This window comes from Sus scrofa, chromosome 6 (genome assembly GCF_054392235.1).
Source record: "Sus scrofa isolate SSC_HxYL_T2T_F1_AM1 chromosome 6, Sscrofa_HxYL_maternal_Yorkshire_Landrace_v2.0, whole genome shotgun sequence".
Lineage (NCBI taxonomy): Eukaryota > Metazoa > Chordata > Mammalia > Artiodactyla > Suidae > Sus > Sus scrofa.
In genome coordinates, this window is record NC_139388.1 from 162,199,147 (window position 1) to 162,217,316 (window position 18,170).

The 18,170-nt window shown below is 54.2% G+C and overlaps 1 protein-coding gene across 6 annotated transcripts in view; it reads right to left on the reverse strand.

The window, feature by feature from the left end:
- The window catches only part of ACOT11 (acyl-CoA thioesterase 11), a 100,268-nt gene that overhangs the window by 15,213 nt on the left and 66,885 nt on the right, over positions 1-18,170 (reverse strand). For all 6 annotated transcript variants that reach the window (XM_084965010.1, XM_021096589.2, XM_021096588.2 and 3 more), the window contains 8 exons: positions 13,808-14,012; positions 12,948-13,017; positions 6,993-7,053; positions 5,662-5,760; positions 5,115-5,250; positions 2,581-2,737; positions 2,231-2,350; positions 679-823 (listed from right to left, as the gene is read on the reverse strand). In XM_084965010.1, the coding sequence (XP_084821136.1) occupies positions 679-823; positions 2,231-2,350; positions 2,581-2,737; positions 5,115-5,250; positions 5,662-5,760; positions 6,993-7,053; positions 12,948-13,017; positions 13,808-13,946 (927 nt within the window). In that variant the 5' untranslated portion in view covers positions 13,947-14,012. The remainder of the gene's footprint in view (positions 1-678; positions 824-2,230; positions 2,351-2,580; positions 2,738-5,114; positions 5,251-5,661; positions 5,761-6,992; positions 7,054-12,947; positions 13,018-13,807; positions 14,013-18,170) is intronic.

An 18,170-nucleotide genomic window follows, 5' to 3' on the forward strand; every position in this document is an offset into this window, starting at 1 on the left:
AGGTCACTCTCTGGCCCCCAGAAGCAAGCCAGAGCCTGGTCCACAGGAAGCAAAGGGGATTTTTTTTTTTTTTTTTAGCTGTAACCATGGCACATGGAAGTTCCCAGGCCACGGATTGAACCTGCGCCACAGTTATGGCTTGTGCCACAGCTGCAGCCATGCTGGATCCTGGACCCCTGCACCACAAGAGAACTCCCAGACAAGTAAACATTTTTTAAAAGCCAGCTTTGAATCCAGGTCGCTGACTCTCATCCCTATGCTCCTTGCTCTCCTGTCACGTGGCCAGAGCAGTGGCCATGTACTGAGGCAGACACAGGGTCGGCACTACCCCAACAGCCCACGAAGCAGGAATGGCACAGATGCCCTCTTTACAGATGGGGCCTGAACACTCAAAGAGGACACCCGCTAGAACACGGCCAAGGTGGGGGGTTCTGATCCACCTGTGACCGCAAAGCCGGTGCTCTTACAGTTCTGCAGGCCCATGACTAACTTAACCCCTAGGGACGAGCCAGCCCCACGTGCGTGGGCCCCGAATTCTATCAGGAAGCTGAGTGCCTTCTTTGCATCCCGGGGGGTCACACCAGGCCCCTCGGAGCTGCCTGGGCCTGAGCCCCTGAGTCCCGTCATCCCCGGGGCAGAGAGGGAGGGGGGAGGGGGCAGGGCTCTGCCCCCACTCACCCCAGGCTGAGGCCGAATCCAGGGCAGTATCTGAGGCTGGTCGTCTGCATCCAGGACCACGAAGGTCATGAAGGCGCTGTTGATGTGCCGCCGGTGGGTCTCAGCCTCCTGGCGATAGGCCTCCACGCACACGCCCACCTCCATGCTGAGGGCGACGGAGGGCTGCTCTCAGCCAGTCGGACCTTCCCGTGGCCACCCCCTCCCCAACACACGCACACGCACACGCACACACACTCCTGCCATTCCTCCGGCAGCCCAGATCAGCATCCCATGGGCAGGAAACCCAAAACTATTCCGTTTCAACAATGTTTACAGAGCACCTGCTGCCCACCTGGCCCCCTGCTCGTCACTGGGGTCACAGAAATGAATAAAACGCGTCCAGTCCAGGCCCTCTTGGGCTAATAGCTCGAGGGGAGCACAAACATCTATACAAAATACTTAATGACGGAGTTCCTGTCGTAGCTCAGTGGTTAACGAATCTGACTAGGAACCATGAGGTAGGGGGTTCGATCCCTGGCCTCACTCCATGGGTTAAGGATCTGGCATTGGTGTGGCTGTGGCGTAGGCTGGCAGCCGTAGCTCTGATTAGACCCCTAGCCTAGGAACCTCCATATGCCGCGGGTGCAGCCCTAAAAAACAAAAAACTAAGCTAAACTAAACTAACAATAGTAGCAGAGGCCGTGGCTGGCCATCACTGAATATCCTCTCTGGCCTTCTACAGGTAACCCCTTATTGAATCCTCACAGCCATGAAGTAGTTGTGAGTTCCATTTTACAGGTAAAAGAATTAAAGTTCAGAGGGGTGAAGGGACTCGCCAGAAGTCACACAACTGATAAGAGGCGAGCCGCATTTGAACCCAGGCAGCCTGGCTCCAGATCCTGCAATTTTAACAACTACACTATCATTGAAAATCACCAAAGCTTTTTTTTTTTCCCCGCTTTTTAGGGCTGCATCCGAGGCATATGGAGGGAACTCTGAAAATCACCAAATCTTTAAAATCACCAAAAGATGCATATTTAAAGTAAGCTTTCATGAGGGGGAGAGTTCTCCTGTGGAGCAATACATTTTGGATCCGGGGCTGTCACTGCAGCAGCTTGGGTTGCTGCCATGGCACAGGTTCAATCCCTGGCCCAGGAACTTCCACATTCCACAGACGCTGGCAAAAAATAAGTAAATAAATAAAGATTTCATAGGGGGATCAGAATTCATTCCAAAGGTAAGGACTCAGGGAACTAATTGCTGATTAGGAAGAGGGGAGGAAAGGGTTTGAAAGACAAGGGAATACTGGCAAGAAGTGGCCCTGTGACCTGAGCATCCACAGTGAGGCAGGACTGGAGCCAGGGGGAGAGGCACACACACACACACAGCACACGGTATGACTTGACAGTGGCAGCCCCAGGGCTGGGGAGCCGGGGGAGGGAACATCAGAGCAGAATCCTGGTGCTGGTGAAGGGACCCAGCAGCCGGGCAGGGTTGAGAGCTCCTAGGCCTCATCTGCAGACGGTTCCTGCGGGTCAGGAAGACCTCTCAGCCCCAGGGAGCCCCGTCTCACCTGTGCTTGAAGGCGTTGTTCACGATGGCTTTGAGCACCAGGCGATCCCCCACCTGGGATGGGCCCCGGAAGTGGAACATCTCAATGGCTTTCAGCGTAGGGTGGGCGTGGCACAGCCGGCTGGAGGGGGCCGGGGTCAGGGAGACAGGACAAAAGCCCCCAGTGCTTCAGCCCCTGGCTTGGGTCAGCCTGCTCCCTCTGCCTCCATCCCCAGCCCCAGCCCAGAACCACACGTACGGCCCTCTGGCCCACCCCCTCCCACCTAACCGGTGACAAGGAACGGCGGGGCGGGGGGGGGGGGGGGGGGGGGGAGGGGGAGAGCAGAGGCGGAGGCAGCGCTCTGACCTCACCTGGCTGCAATGGTGGCCACGTTCTCCATCCAGGCCATGATCTGGCCCCCGAAAGTATTGCCCTGGTGATTGGCATGGGGGGGCAGGACCAGCTCCACACTTTCCACTCGGGTCTTCTCGGCCGGCACCATGCGGCTATAGTCTTTGCTCTCCAGGTCTGACCAGGGAGGAGGGAGGTGGGGAAGTGAGAAGATTCCCAAGGGCTGAGCATCCCAGGGGTTGCCCCGAAGCACCTATCACCACTCCACCCCATCCAGATTCTTTGTTTTTTTCCTGCTTTTTAGGGCTGCACTTGTAGCATACAGAAATTCCCAGGCTAGGGTTTAAATCGGCAATGCCAGATCCAAGCTGCACCTGCAACCTATGCTGTAGCTCACAGCAATGCCAGATCCTTAACCCACTGAGTGAGGCCAGGGATCGAACCTACATCCTCATGGACACTATGTAGGGTTATTAACCTGCTGAGCCACAATGGGAACCACTCCCCCCCACCAGGATTCTTTTATTTGCTCAGCACCAGTGAGGTGCCATGGATCTCCAATCTCTCAGGGAGAGCGAGCTGACAGGAGACATGGAGGGCCTGTGAAAGAGGTGGCCTTTCCTCTGACTTGCCAGCTGCTCAGTGATGCCACGGGCAGGGAGGAGGGGCAGTTGAAGGCCTGAGCCAAGGCTGGGAGACTGGACAGGCAGGGCAGTCACAGGGACCAACAGGGTCTCTGCCCAGCTGGAGCTCAGGGCAGGTAAAACGATGACACGAGAGGAGGCTCAGCCAAGGGCCCGGATGCCAGGCTAAGGCATCTGGATTGACCCTTGGGTAGAAGGGCTGTCGAGACAGCAGGGATCTAGAGGGGCTGCAGTGGGATGGAAGGTTCCAGGAGGCCTTGACGGCAGGAAGAACGGGGCCTGCCCGGCCACGGCCTCGGGGCCCGGCATAAACAGAGCACATAGAATTCAGAGCACAGCTCACTGCTTTCCCTGGGGTTCGCTACTTCCGCCTGCTCTCTCTCCACTCTCGGCAGCTGAATTCCCCTTGATTGTCCTAAAATGGCCCTCTTTAGGTTTCAAGGAAGACTCTGCCTTCTAATGGTCTAAAGATCAATGAACACATCCAGGAGCTCCTGTCATGGCTCAGTGGTTAAGGAATCCGACGGGGAACCATGAGGTTGCCTGGCCTTACTCAGTGGGTTAAGGATCCGGTGTTGCCGTGAGCTGTGGTGTAGGTTGCAGACGCGGCTTGGATCCTATGTTGCTGTGCCTGTGGCATAGGCTGGCAGCTACAGCTCCGATTAGACCCCTAGCCTGGGAACCTCCATATGCCGCAGGAGTGGCCCTAGAAATGGTAAAAAGACAAAAAAAAAAAAAAAAAAAAGAACAAATCCAAGGTCACCCCTCTGGGCCTTTGCCCAGCCCGTGGTCTCTGTCAGGAAAACCCTGCCTCATCTCTCCACCTGTCAAAACCCTCCCGTGCAAAGCAGATCTTTGTGTGCTGGTACTGGACAATCTCCATCATATGCTTTGCAGGGGACAGGAGCAAAGTACAGAACAGTATGTGCCAGATGTTCCTTTCTGGGTAAAAAGAGAGGGAAAAATAAGAGGCAGGATGCTTAAAGATGCAGAGAATACTTCTGGAAAGACGGCTCCCCATGGGTAGCAGGAGCTGCCTCTGGAGGGGCCCAGGTTCTGGGGTAGGAGAGAAAGTCCTGCTTTTTATTCTATTTCTATCTCTACCCTACACCTATCTCCACCTATCCAGCTACCTATTTATATGCTTCCCCCCACACTTTTTTAAGTTTTATCCAAGTAAAGTTGATTTACAGTGTGTGATAATTTATATCCTTTTCATTTTTCATGTTTTTATTTATTTATTTTTTTTTTTTTAGGGCCACACCTGCAGCATATGCAAGTTCCCAGGCCAGGGGTTGAACTGGAACTACATCTGCCAGCCTCCACCACAGCCACAGCCACGCCAGATCCGATTGACGCCTGCGACCTATACCACAGGTCACGGCAACGTGGATCCTTAACCCACTGAGAGAGGCCAGGGATTGAACCTGCCTCCTCATGGATACCAGTTGGGTTAGTTTCTGCTGAGCCCCCACAGGAACTCCTGTGTGCTTTTTAAAAAGTCCCAGGCAGAACCTCCCCGCCTGCCCGCTTGCATCTCTCACAAGCATCTTATCTTAATACATCATTTCTTGCCTAAAAAAAAATTAAAAATCCAAAGTCCTAGGGGCTTCAAGGCCAAGCTCAACACTACCTTCCTTCTTGACTCCTAGAGACCCAAATGCATCTTATGGATGATAAAGGGTTTTCCATAATTCTAGCTCCATCTTCATGGCTCCTGGGAGCTGGGCAAGAGGTCCAAACCCTCCCCTTTCCGCGAAGGGACCCCGAGGCAAGAGGGCCATCCAGGCCTGAGGCCACCAGTCAGTGGACACCCCAAGCACATCCCCTTCCGTCCTCTGCCCAGCGGGGGCCAGGACAGAGGGAGGCATGCAGGACACCAGCTGCCCTCCCCACCCAAAGCCGCTCACCGTCATGAATGACGTAGTGGGCCAGGAGGTCCTTGATGGTGTCCGCGTAGACCAGCCGCATGCGCCGGCGCTCGGCCGCCACACTGTGCTCCATCTTCTCCTCCTCTGTCCGCGGTGTAGTTGGCTTCAGCTTCACCTGTGCCAGGGGGTCGGGTCAGGGTGCTCAGGACAAGTTCCCCTGAAACATCACAAAGGCCTGTCCCGCCAGGGGCCATCTCACACCTGGGGCTGCTGGATGGTAACCAGTCTTATCCCCTCTCTGTCCCGATCGTCCTGTCTCCGTGTTGACTGACAAACCATGTGCATCCTCCAGTGTCCCCTGTCCCCATGCTTGGGCAAAGGCCCTGTGGATGGAGGTGCTGAGGCAGGACACGGAAGGGAAGGAAGAGGCCTGGACAGCCCTTGTGTGAGGTGCACAGGGAGCGGTGGGGGAAGTGCCTGGGGTTGGGGGCTGTGGGTTCCCCGCAGTGCCCCCACCTCCACCCCTCCAGCCACCCAGGCGCCCAGATAGCTTGGCAGCATTGGGTGGCAAGGTGTAGCCGCCTACTTTGGAGAGCTCGCGGTGGGCCACGAAGGTGGCCAAGGCCTTGCAAACGTTCCACTGCTTCTCAGAGCACAGGTCCTCGGAGGCCACCTGGATGCCCACCTGGAGAAGAGCAAGGTGGACGAGTGAGCAGGGAGGAAAGAGCACACCAGCCCCACAGCTGGACCCAGGACGTCCCATCCCAGGCCTGGCCTCTGCCATTTCTTTCTGTATCACCTACCAAGTCCGGGGGGCCAGAGAACTGGGGTAGGTTCTCATTCTGCCCCTGGCTCCCTAGGAAACCAAGTTACTTCCCTTCTCTGGGCCTCGTTTTCTCATCTGTAAAATGGGAATGATCATACCTACCTTCACCGGGTTATTGAGAGGATCAAAATGAGACGGTGTCTATGAAAGGGCTTGAAGTAAAGTGTTGGCTCAATTGAAAGAACACATGCCTTGGGGGCCTCTGGGGGGGAGGGTCCCTGAGCGTTTCTGGGGCACCAAGAGAGACAGTCAGGACTCTGCTACCCCACCCTCAGTGGCCCCTCAGTGACCACTGGCCCAATTGGGTAAAGTTGCCTGAGGTCCATAAGTGGGAAGCAGAGGCCCCTCTCCCGAGCTCTGAGAGCCCTGTATACACCAAGGGGTCCGCCCCTTAAACCTTCAGCAAGGAGTTCCCGTCGTGGTACAGTGGAAGCAAATCCAACTAGGAACCATGAGGTTGTGGGTTCGATGCCTGGCCTTGCTCAGTGTGTTAAGGATCCAGCAATGCCGTGAGCTGTGGTGTAGGTCACAGACGCGGCTCGGATCTGGCGTTGCTGTGGCTGTGGTGTAGGCTGGCAGCTGTAGCTCCAATGTGACCCCTAGCTTGGGAACCTCCATATGCTGTGGGTGCGGCCCTAAAAAAGGCAAAAAGACAAAAAAAAAAAAAAAAAAAAAAAAAACCTTCAACAACCCTGCAGCATAGGAATTATGTTCCCATTTTACAGACGGGGAGATAGAAGCTGAGGGAGGAGGGCTAATGGACCAAAGTCCTGCTCCAGCCCACAGCCCCCAGGGTCAGGCCAGCGGCTGGTTCCCTGCATTCCTGAGACCACCTGGCTGCTGAAGAGAGGGTCTGAGACCAGGAGACCCAGGAGGCTGAGGTCAAGGCCCACGGTGGCATCTACCTTCCCTTCCCTGGGCCTCAGCTTTCCCTTCAGGGTTACAGGTGTTGGGCAGGTAGATCTTCGGAGCCTCCCAAACCTGCCAGCTGCTGCAGACCTCCACTGCCTCAGTCGGGATGCTGTGTGTGTGCCCGGGCTGGGGACCGAGAATGAAGAGGAGGCAGAAAACCCACCCACCTACCCACTCACCTCCATGCTGGAGTTGAAAGCCCGGTTCACCTTGGCCTTGATATTCACCACGTGTCCAACACTGAGGAGAGACAAGCAGGAGGTGAGCCTTCCAGAGGGGACCAAGGGAGAGAACGGGGGCCTCAGATACTTGTGGGGCCTCTGCCAAGGGCAGGAGAATGTCCACGGCCTAAGACGCACACTCACATGTACGAGGTCGGCGAGCCAGCAAGGCGGTGTCAGCATCCCATGTTACAGGTGGGGAAACTGAGACACGAGAAGTGGCACAAAGCCCTTCATCTCCCCCGGTCCAGGGAAGCCTCCAGCTTCGCTCTGCTCTCAGCTGGGCAGTCCCTCCCAAGGAAAGCCCTCCCTGCCCTCCTGCAGCCACATAAGGTCCCCCTCCTAACACTTCTTCCAACAGAGGGATCTCTGTCTCCGCACAATCTTTAAGCTCCTCTGGGAGGGACAAGGACCACGTCTGTTTTGCTCACCGCAGAGGAGACCATCAGAAAGAGGGGTCGACCGAATGCACTCATTCCCCAATTATCCAATACTTACTAAGCACAAGATGCCATAGACAGAGGGTAGGAAGGGAGAGGAAAACATTTAAAGGATTTCGACTATGTGCCGGGCACCGTGCATGACCTCATTTGAACCTCAGAACAAGTTTGGCAGGTAGTTTAGGGAGGACTGAGCATCAGAGAGGGTGAGCCCTTTGCCTACGGTCACCCAGCTAAAAATGGACAGAGCCAGGGTTCTAGGCTAATTCTACTAACTATCCTAGACCTGCTCTGTCGAGCTGCAGCTGTCCCTCTGGAATGATTCCTATGTCCAGATGACAGTCAGATACCCTGGAGGAGCCACCTTGCCTGCCCTGTATTGACTTGTTCATTTCTGTTATTATTAATTCTAGTAGTTCTAAGAGTCGTGGAGGGGAGTGTCGTTTTTAGAAGATGCATGGTGACATGTGGGGGGATGAAGTGTCATGACGTCTGCAACTCTCTTTCAAATGGTTCACACAAGGAGTTCCCACTGTGGCTCAGCGGTAATGAACCTGACTAGGATCTACGAGGACGTGGGTGTAATCCCTGGCCTCACTCAGTGGGTTAAGGATCCAGCGTTGTGGTGGAGGCCACAGGTGCAGCTCGGATCTGGTGTTGCTGTGGCTGTGGCGTTGGCCAGCAGCTACAGCTCCAATTCAACCTCTGGCCTGGGAACTTCCATATGCCACAGGTGTGGCCCTAAAAAAGAGAAAGAAAGAAAGAAAGAAATAGTTCATACAATGGTGATATTGTGGTTTCAGTTTGAAACCACCACAATAAGGCAAATACTGCAATACGGTGAGTCACACAAGTTTTTTGGTTTCCTGGTGCTTATAAAAGATATGTTTAAAAAAAAAAAAAGATATGTTTATGCTACACTGTAGAGTATTAAGTGTGCAATAGCAGTATATCTAAAAAGCAAGGTACATACCTTAATTAAAAGATACTTTCTTGCTAAAAAATGCTAGCCATCATCTGAGACTTCAGCAAGTTGTAATCTTTTTGCAAGAGTAACACCAGAGACCACTGATCACAGATCACCCTAACAGATATAATAATAACGAAAAAGCTTGAAAAAAGAAAGCTTGAACTATTGCAAGAATTACCAAAATGTGACAGAGACACTAAATGAGCCAATGCTGTGAGAAAAAATGGAGTCAATAGATTTGTTCGAAGCAGGGTTGCCACAAACCTTCAAGTTGTAAAAAATGCACTCTCTGCAAAGTGCAACATATTTATCCATGTTCAGATAAAGCAAATTTAGCAAAATGTTAATTACTGAATCTCTGTGGTAATGACAACAGCACTACTAAAGTTTTCTAAAGTTTTTGTGATAAAAAATTAGGAAAAAAATTCCATGATCCGCCCCCCCCCAGACAAATATGAAAGTTTAGGAGTCTCCTGGTGGCCTATCTATTAAGGCCTCAGCGTTATCATGCTGTGGGTCGGGTTACTGCTATGGCCTGGGTTCAGTCCCTGGCCTGGGAACTTCTGTATGCCAAGCGCATGGCCAAAAAAAATTTTTAAGTCTATTTTTTGCAGTGCTAAAAAAAGAAAAAGGGAGTTCCCTTGTGGCACAGTGGGTTAAGGATCCAGTGTTGCTACTGCAGCGGCTCAGGTCGCTGCTATGGCTCAGGTCGCTGCTATGGCTCAGGTTTGATCCTTGGCCTGGGAACTTTCACACGCTGTGGGAGCAGCCCAGAGAAAAAAAGAGAGGGAAAGATAAAGGTTTGTGGCCCTTCTCCTTCCTCCTCCTCCTTCCTCTCTAGCCACCTCCCCTAAAGCCAAAGAGTCACCCATCTGGACTCCTGAGCTTCTCCTCCTTCCTGACTGTCCTCCACTGCACAGCTCAGGCCCAAACTGGCTCTGTCCCCAGAGTCACTGCCCAGCCTCCTTGGGAACCCCTTCAAGGCCCTAGTTTCCCAACACCCCTCCAGAGGTGCTCCTGTAAGTACATCTGACCCCTGTTCAAGTCCTTCCCCAGGACCGATTTACTCTCAGGGGACAGAGGAACACATTAAATGACACCACGATGATGCTAACAACAAAAGCCAGGTGATGGAGAAGTCCAGAGAGCAAACGACCAGGTTTCTTCAACATATAAACACCAAGGAAAAAGAGAGGGAGAGGGAGAAGGAGAAGGAGAGGGTGGGGGGAGATGTAGGACCTACAGGTTAGAAAAAAAGACTTGGGACATAGCAGCCAATTGCGACCTCATTTGCATCCCGACTTGAGCAGCAAAAATAACTATAAAGTAAAACAAAATTTTAAAAAACCCAATTCAGGAGATAGTGTGTGCAACGGAATGCTGCCTGGATATTTGCTGTTAGTGAGAAATTGTTCATTTTGTTTGTTTATTTATTTTTTGTCTTTTTGCCTTTTCTAGGGCTGTACCCATGGCATATGGAAGTTACCAGGCTAGGGGTCAAAAGCAGAGCTGTAGCCGCTGGCCTACACCACAGCTGCAGCAACACGGGATCCGAGCTGTGTCTGCGACCTACACCCCAGCTCACAGCAATGCCGGATCCTTAACCCAATGAGCAAGGCCAGGGATTGAACCTGCAACCTCATGGTTCCTAGTCCGATTCGTTGACCACTGAGCCATGATGGGAACTCCAAATTATTCATTTTGTTTAGATGTGGTAATGGGGTCAACATGATGATTAAAAGAGTTCTTATCCTTAGAGATATATCTTGAAATATTTTTAAATGGCAAAAGCAAAAACAAACACAAAAACCTTCTCTAGGAATTCCCATCGTGGCTCAGGGGGTTAAGAACCCGACATAGTGTTCGTGAGGATGCGGGTTTGATTCCTGGCCTTGCTGAGTGGGTTAAGGATCCGGTGTTGCTTCACAGCTGCAACATAGGTCACAGATGTGGCTCGGATCCAGTGTTGCTGTGGCTGTGCCGTAGGCCAGCAGCTGCAGCTCCAATTCCACCCCTAGCCCAGGAACGTCCCTATGCCGTGGGTGCAGCCTTAAAAGTGGAAAATAAAATAAAAAACCTCCCCCAGTTTTCCTCAGGTGCAGCTAGGTCTTTCCTGGCCACCAACCATGCTCCAGGCCCCTCCCCAGCTTGCCCTCCTCCCCAGGATCCTCTCAGGCTTTCCTTTCCACCCACGCCCATCTCTGCCCAGTCTCACCTTCACTCCACTGGGTTCTGCAGCAGGTCCAGCCATTATGCCCACACCCTCGCCCCAGCCTTCTCTATCTCTGGCTTCTTCAAGTGCCAGATCCTATGCTGGCAGCAGAGACCCAGAGGCAGCTCCACTGGCCTACTAATTGTCACTACATGCAATACTGGACCGGTACTGGAACAGCTCAAACACCTCCTCCAGGAAGCCACCCTTGACTATTCTGTGCCACTATACCCACCCCCAGACACATAGGCCATGTCGCCCACTGTTTAAGAGCAAGGGCTCTGGGGCCAGACTGCCTCTCTGGTTAAGTATATCCTGGGCTCTCCCCCAGCTCTATGACCTTAAGCAAGTTACTTCACTTCTCTGTGCCTCAATTTCCTCATCTATAAAATGAGAATACCAAGAGCCAGGACCTCACAGTGTCGTTCTGAAGATTAAGTGAGTTAATGTATTAAAAAGGCATTACAGGAGTTCTCCTTGTGGCTCAGTGGTAACAAACCTGATAATATCCATGAGGATGCAGGTTTGATCCCTGGCCTTGCTCAGTGGGTTAAGGATCTGGTGTTGCCGTGAGCTGTAGTGTAGGTCACACTCGCAGCTGGGATCTGGTGTTGCCATGTCTGTGGTGCAGGCCGAGAGCTGCAGCTCCGATTCAACCCCTAGACTGGGAACTTTCATATGCCGTGGGTGTGACCCTTAAAAAAAAGGGAAAAACAAACCAAAAAAAAAGGCATTACAAGTAAAGCATCAATACTGGTTCATTAATTGGGACAAAGGTACCATACACATGTAAAACGTTGATAATAGGGGATCTGGGAGTTCCCTGATGGCTCAGTGGGTTAAAGATACGGCTTTGTCACTGATGTGGCTCGGGTTCATTCCCTGGCCTTGGAAATTTTGGCCACAGGCATGGCCAAAAAAAAAAAAAAAAAAAAAAAGGGGATCTGGGTATTGGGAATATGAGACCTCTCTGTACTATCTACAGGTTTTTGTAAATCAAAAACTATTCGTGGAGTTCCCATCGGTGGCTCAGTGGTTAACGAATCCAACTAGGAACCATGAGGTTGCAGGTTCCATCCCTGGCCTCAATCAGTGGGTTAAGGATCCCGTGTTGCCGTGAGCTGTGGTGTAGGTCACAGAAGCGGCTCGGATCTGGCGTTGTTGTGGCTGTGGCGTAGGTGGGCAGCTGTAGCTCTAATTGGACCCCTAGCCTGGGAACCTCCATATGCTGCAGGTGCAGCCCTAGAAAAGACACACACACACACACACACACACACAAAACTATTTGAAAATAAAAGATACTTCGAAAAAGTACTAGAAACACCATATGTCAGAGATCATTACCAGCACAGAACTCACCCCTTTGAACTGAAATTATGTTTCTTTATCTGCCTCCCTGCTGACTGGGTGCTCCTGGGGCACAAGGACTATGTCCCAGCTGACCTTGTGACCCCGAAGGGGAGGGTAGACCATGGCCCAAAAAAGGTGCAAGCCGAGATGAATGACTGAATAAACGAATACAGGCGCTCGCCAAACCTCTGCATCAGCCGCACTCATGGGGCATCAGGAAGGCCCGAGTAAGCCCTTGGCACTTGACGTCCCAGGCATGGATAGCCCAGGAGCAGGCCTGGAGGCCAGAGCACCGCATGCAGCCCCTGCAGCCTGTCCTGGGCCAAGGGTTCAGCACACTCCTTGGGTCCCAGCAAAGCTGTGAGGAGACCAAGCTCAGCACAGTGTAATGAAGCGCTTTCTAAAAAACAAAAGCGAAAACTAGGAGGTGATGAGCTCCTCATCCCTGGAGGTATGTGAGCAGAGGCTAAATGACCCGAGCTTCTGGCTCAGGCTCTGCCAAGGCACCTTGTCTAGCGACCTCCCGACAGTCCAGGGACCAGGGACCCACCGGTATGCCCAAGCTCAAAAAGGCATTCGCTGATGGTCTAACCTCTTCCATTTTGCAGACAAGAAAACGGAGGCCCAGAGACAGCCCTGACTTCCCCCCAAGTCACACAGCCCCCCCCCAGGTTGCCTCAGCAACGTCTAGCTCCAAAGCTGGCTGAGGGAGCCCACCCCATGGCACCTGATCGCAGGGCAGCTCCCAGCCCCCTGGGTCCCAGAGACCTTGCAGAGGGGTCCCTGCTCCCCCAAGGCTGTCCCCCTCCATCAGCAAAGGCCCACAGTCCGCTGAGTCAGGGTCCAGGCAGTGCACAGGTTGCCCAGGCAGGGGACGGGGGAGGGGCCCTGGGCTCGTGGGGGAGAGACCAGACGGAGAGGCGGGGGGGAGGGGTGCTTACCTAATGGTGTGCTCAAAATAGATATCATCCATGGAGGCTGTGACGCAGGGACAGCCAGCATGCCTCTCCGCTGGCGTCAGGGGAAGAAAGCCAAGCATTAGCAGCCTCCCCGTGGCCCCGGCAGCTGATCAAACATCCAACCGCCCAGCTAAGGCCCGCTCCTCGCCCGCAGGCCCAGCTTCTCCTCCTTCCTCAGCAAGACGACACCCGGACCCTCTCTTACAGATGGAGGTTCTGTCTCTCTACTGCCTCTCTCTTCGGCTAGACTGCAGGTCGCTTGAGGGCCAGGATTTTTGCCCCACCTGTTCACCTCTGCACCCCCGTCCTGGAGCCCCGCCTGGCACGCAGTAGATGCTCAATAAGCAGCTGTTGAAGGAACACGTGACCCTGCCCCCGCTATTCTACTTCCTGATCTCGAGTGCCCCCCGCACCCCTCACCTGCCTCTGTCCCCTTGCCTGAGTCATCCTTACCCTCAGGCCCCTGCTGCTGTGCCTCAGGCCCCCTAAAATCCCTTCTGTGCCCCCCCCACAGCTGGTTCAAGTTCTCTGGCCTGTTCTCCCACAGCCCCTCTTCCACCTCCCTTTCCCAGCCCCCATCAAACAGTGCTGGGGGGCAGCCCGTCTGTCCCCCCACAGGCAGGCTGCGAGCTTCCTGTGGGCTGGAGACTCCTGGGGTACTACAGGAACAGAAGGAGCTCAATTCAGCTCCACTCAACTCTCCCCAATGTTGGGAGCTGAATAAGCCCGAGAGCCATGGGAGATGGGCAGCACTCGGGGGACCGCCCATCTCTGATAACAGGCTGCTCCTGGGGTGTGGGGGGCCCAGACAGGGAGGGCCGCTGTGCCCCGTGCAGCCTCACCAGACAGGCAGGCCGTGGCATCGATCCACTTGAGCAGCTGCCCGACGCTGAGCTCGCCACGCTGGTTGGTGTGGCAAGGCAGCACCAGCTGGCTCATCTGCACCTCCGTGGGGTTCCGATAGCCCTCGCCGTCACCCATGTTGTTGTTCTCAGAGCGGGGGGCCGACTTCTTGGATGCTCGGTTGGAGAACACAGAGGCCAGGCCCTGGGGAACAGAGGGGCCGAGAGGTGAAGTCACAGCAGGATCTCCCAGGCCAGTCAGTCCCCACAGACCCCACCTCCAAGAGGGGCCAGCACCCTTCAGCCCAGGGTCTCAGACCCTAGGGACTCTCTGGATGCCCAACTTCCTTGTGTTTTCTTTCTATTTTTTTTTTTTAGAGCTGAACATGCATCAAATCGGAGCTGCAACTGCTGGCCTATGCCACCGCCACAGCAATGCCAGATCCGAGACATGTCTGCAGCTTCCACTGCGGCTTAAGACAACTCTGGGGGCTTAACCCACTGAACAAGGCCATGGATTGAACCTGCATCCTCAGGGTTAGGGTTAGAGTTAGGGTTAGGGTTCTTAACCACCTGAGCCACAATGGGAACTCCTGCCCAGCTCCTTTTTGGCCCAGAACTCCTTGTTTATGCAAACTTGGACCCTGGGGTTTGGGGGGGAATTTGGCTGGTGTGCGGGCTTTTTAAAATTTTGCCTCAGGAGTTCCCGTCGTGGCGCAGTGGTTGATGAATCCGACTAGGAACCATGAGGTTGCGGGTTCGGTCCCTGCCCTTGCTCAGTGGGTTAATGATCCGGCGTTGCCGTGAGCTGTGGTGTAGGTTGCAGATGCAGCTCGGATCCCACGTTGCTGTGGCTCTGGCGTAGGCCGGTGGCTACAGCTCCGATTCAACCCCTAGCCTGGGACTCTCCATATGCCTCGGGAGCGGCCCAAGAAATAGCAACAACAACAACAACAACAACAACAACAACAAAAATTTTGCCTCAGGAGTTCCCATCATGGCGCAGTGGTTAATGAACCTGACTAGGAACCATGAGGTTGCAGGTTCGATCCCTGGCCTTGCTCAGTGGGTTAAGGACCTAGCGTTGCCATGAGCTGTGGTGTAGGTCGCAGACGCAGCTTGGATCCCGTGTTGCTGTGGCTGTGGTGTAGGCCAGCAGCTGCAGCTCTGATTGGACCCCTAGCCTGGGAACCTCCATATGCTGTGGGTGTAGCCCTAGAAAAGAAAAAAAAAAATTTTTTTTTTGCCTCAGACTTTTTTTTTTTTTTTTTTTTTTTGCTTTTTAGGGCTGCACTTGCAGCATGTGGAAGTTCACAGGCTAGGGGTCAGCAACACTGCAGCTTGCAGCAATGCCAGCTCCTTAACCCCTGTGCGAGGCCAGAGATTGAACCCGTATCCTCAGAGACACTAGGTCGGGTACTTAACCCGCTGAGCCGAAGGAACGCCACACCTTCATTCTTGAAAGATTCCCCCGCTCTATTCTGAGAGGCCAAGCAAGCCCTACAGCAGTCAAGCCTAGGGATTTGTTCTCAATAAAGTGTTTCAAGAAGTAGCTCCCGTTTCATCCCATAAGGGCCCCCTCCTCGGGCTCCTCCTGCTTCAGATGACGGGGGAAGCAGCACCTCTGCTGGGTGCTCATCCGTCTTCAGCATTTGGCTCTGCTGACAAGGAGGGCTCTGGGCCGTCACTGAGCAGCTGTCTGATCCTGGCCAGGGCTGCGGCAGCTGCCGGCTGGAGAACCAGCAGAGAAAACCCTCAAACTCATGAATGAGAGGTGGAGTTTCTGCCCAGGGCCCAGCTTGTCTTACTCCCCAGGCAGCAGAGGTGGGGCATGCCTTTGGATGGGGTGGGATGAGGAAGGGGAGCCCCTCTGCCATCCTATCTCTCAGTGGCCTCGTCAGACCATGAGCAAGAGCTGGTGCCACCTGCCCAAGTGAAAAAGATGACAGGAGGGACAGGACATGGGTTCCAATTTTCATGGCCAATAGCAATTGCGGTGACAACAGTCACTGCTAACACTTATAAAGTGTGTATCAAGTATCAGATATTCTTCTAAGAACTTTACAATTCGACTTTTAACTGTACTACAAACCTGAGAGGGACATTATTATTCTCATTTTAAAGAGGAGGAAATGGAGTTCCCTTGTGGCTCCGTGAGTTAAGAACCTGGCATTGTCACCGCTGTGGCTCGGGTCACACTGTGGTGAGGGTTCAAGCAATGGCCCAGGAACTTCCCATGCCACAGACCTGGCCAAAAAAAATAGATCAATGCAATAGCAAGATGCAGAATCCGAGACCCAAATAAGTGCCAAGCCCAGCTGTGACCCCCAGAGGTCTAGCTACGGAGCGTGGGGTCCTACTCGCCACACTGCCCTGCTTGCTGGGCTTCCTGGGGCCCGAGACGAGGAGTCCGAGGCTCTGGATGCAGACTCAGCAGCGAAGAGTGCCATGACCCGATGCTGGCCCTGCCAGTGCGGCAGGATGGGGGCAGGGATGGCTAAGGGCAAAGGTGGGACTTGTGCTGGGGGTTGGGAGCCTATACCCTTTGGATAATTCCCCTCACAAAGACCTCGTAGCTAATTCCACAAATTCAAAACACATCAAGGGGACTTGTTTAAAGTCAGGGAACTCCCAAAGTGGTAGAACTGGGATTTGAACCAAGCCATTCAGACCCAGATCAGCTTATGGGTTCCCAGAGAGGCAGCTTATCCCCAAGAACCCCTGGGTACCAGGCTCAGTGCCAGAAACCAAAAGGAGAGAGAGGAGGGTGGCCACCCCAGGAGTCCCGTGAGTGCCAGGCTGCCAGCCTTGCAGACTCTTGCAGGCAGCTCGCTGGCCGGCAGCTGCAGTCCAAGCAGCATGAACTGTCACCATGGCAACCACGGCCAAGGCATTTCGGGCCTGGTGTGCATCGGGGTCGGGGGGCAGGGGGGCTGGCTGGATGTGGATGCTGATGCGGATGGCTGGCTTTCTGGGTGTGGGAGGCGGAAGAGGGAGAAGGCAAGCAGGCTCCGTTCACCTGCACTCTTCCCAAATGCCTCCCACAGCTAGGGGTTCTGGGCAGAACATGCCAGAAAGCAGCCCTGGGGAAAGCTAGGGCAATGGGGGAGGTAAGATGCAGAGGGTCAAGGGAGCAGAAGAAAAAAAAAGCAGGCTGTGCGGAGTTTCTGGATAGACGCTCAGGGAAGCCCCCCACTCCCCACCCCCCCACCCCCGCCCCCATGCCCCTGTTGACAAGCCTATTTTCCTCACTGGATCCAGGCAGGCAGAGGGTGAAGTCCATTTATCCCATTTCACAGATGAGAAAAGTGAGGATGGAAAAAGCCCTAGACCAGCAGTCAGTACCCCTCTCTGCTTCCCACCTAGCTTATCTCCGCTCCTACCACCTCCTATTTCCCCTTCTATGAAACAAAAGTCCCACCCACGGGAGTCTATATGCCTGGAGGCAGGATCTTTGCCTTGTTCATTCATTCAATCACTCATTCATTCACCAAGTATCTCCTCCATATCAGACCCTCTGCCAGACACTGAGCACCTGAGATAAATTGGGCCAACCCTCTGAGACGCTCCTGCTCTAGTGCTCATGCACACAGTAGGACCTCAACAAAGCTCTGCAGAGGGATGTCTGGAGGCAGACTTGCATTCAAATCCTAGCTCTGTCTCTCAGGTGCTATGTGATGCTGAGCAAGTCTCCTTCTCTCATGAGCCTCATCTGTCACATACCAGGCAGGGGCAAGGGGAGAGGACCAGTCCCCAAGGTACCCCAGCCCTGATTCCAGGATTCTGTGGTCTGATCCTGCAGGCTCTGGCACGGCCAGCTGAGATTTCCAGTGAGGAAGCTAAGGAGCCCCGACACACAGCAAATACTGTGCTCTGAGCCGGGTGGAGCTCCCACCCCACCCCACCCCACCCCCCAAGGCAAGCTGAGGGACAAGTCCCACGGTGCTGTGCCCCGGCCGGCTTCCCTAAGACGAGTTCAGAGCCCCTGGGTGGGAGCACGGGTCGGGGGATGGCAAAGGAGCTGTGGTGGCCGCAGGCACAGCCTCCAGACTCCCAACTCCTTCCTTGAGATCCGAGGCAGTCTGCCATGTCACAGCAGGCCAGGCCAGGCCAGGCCTCCTCCTAGTCCCTAGGCCCGCAGGCAGCCAGCCAGCCCGGGAGGCAGGGGGCGTGTTGTGGTCCAGGCAGGGCTTGGCCAATGGGGCCCCAGAGGCGAGCCACTCCCCTCTAGGTCCAGTCACGGGGAGAGCAGAGGCCCTGGACAGTCAGGGCCTGGGCTGGCCAGGCAGGCTGAGCCAAGACAGCTGATGGGGAGGGCATCTGAGGATCAGAGACGTGCACTCTCAGACAGCAGCCATGCCAA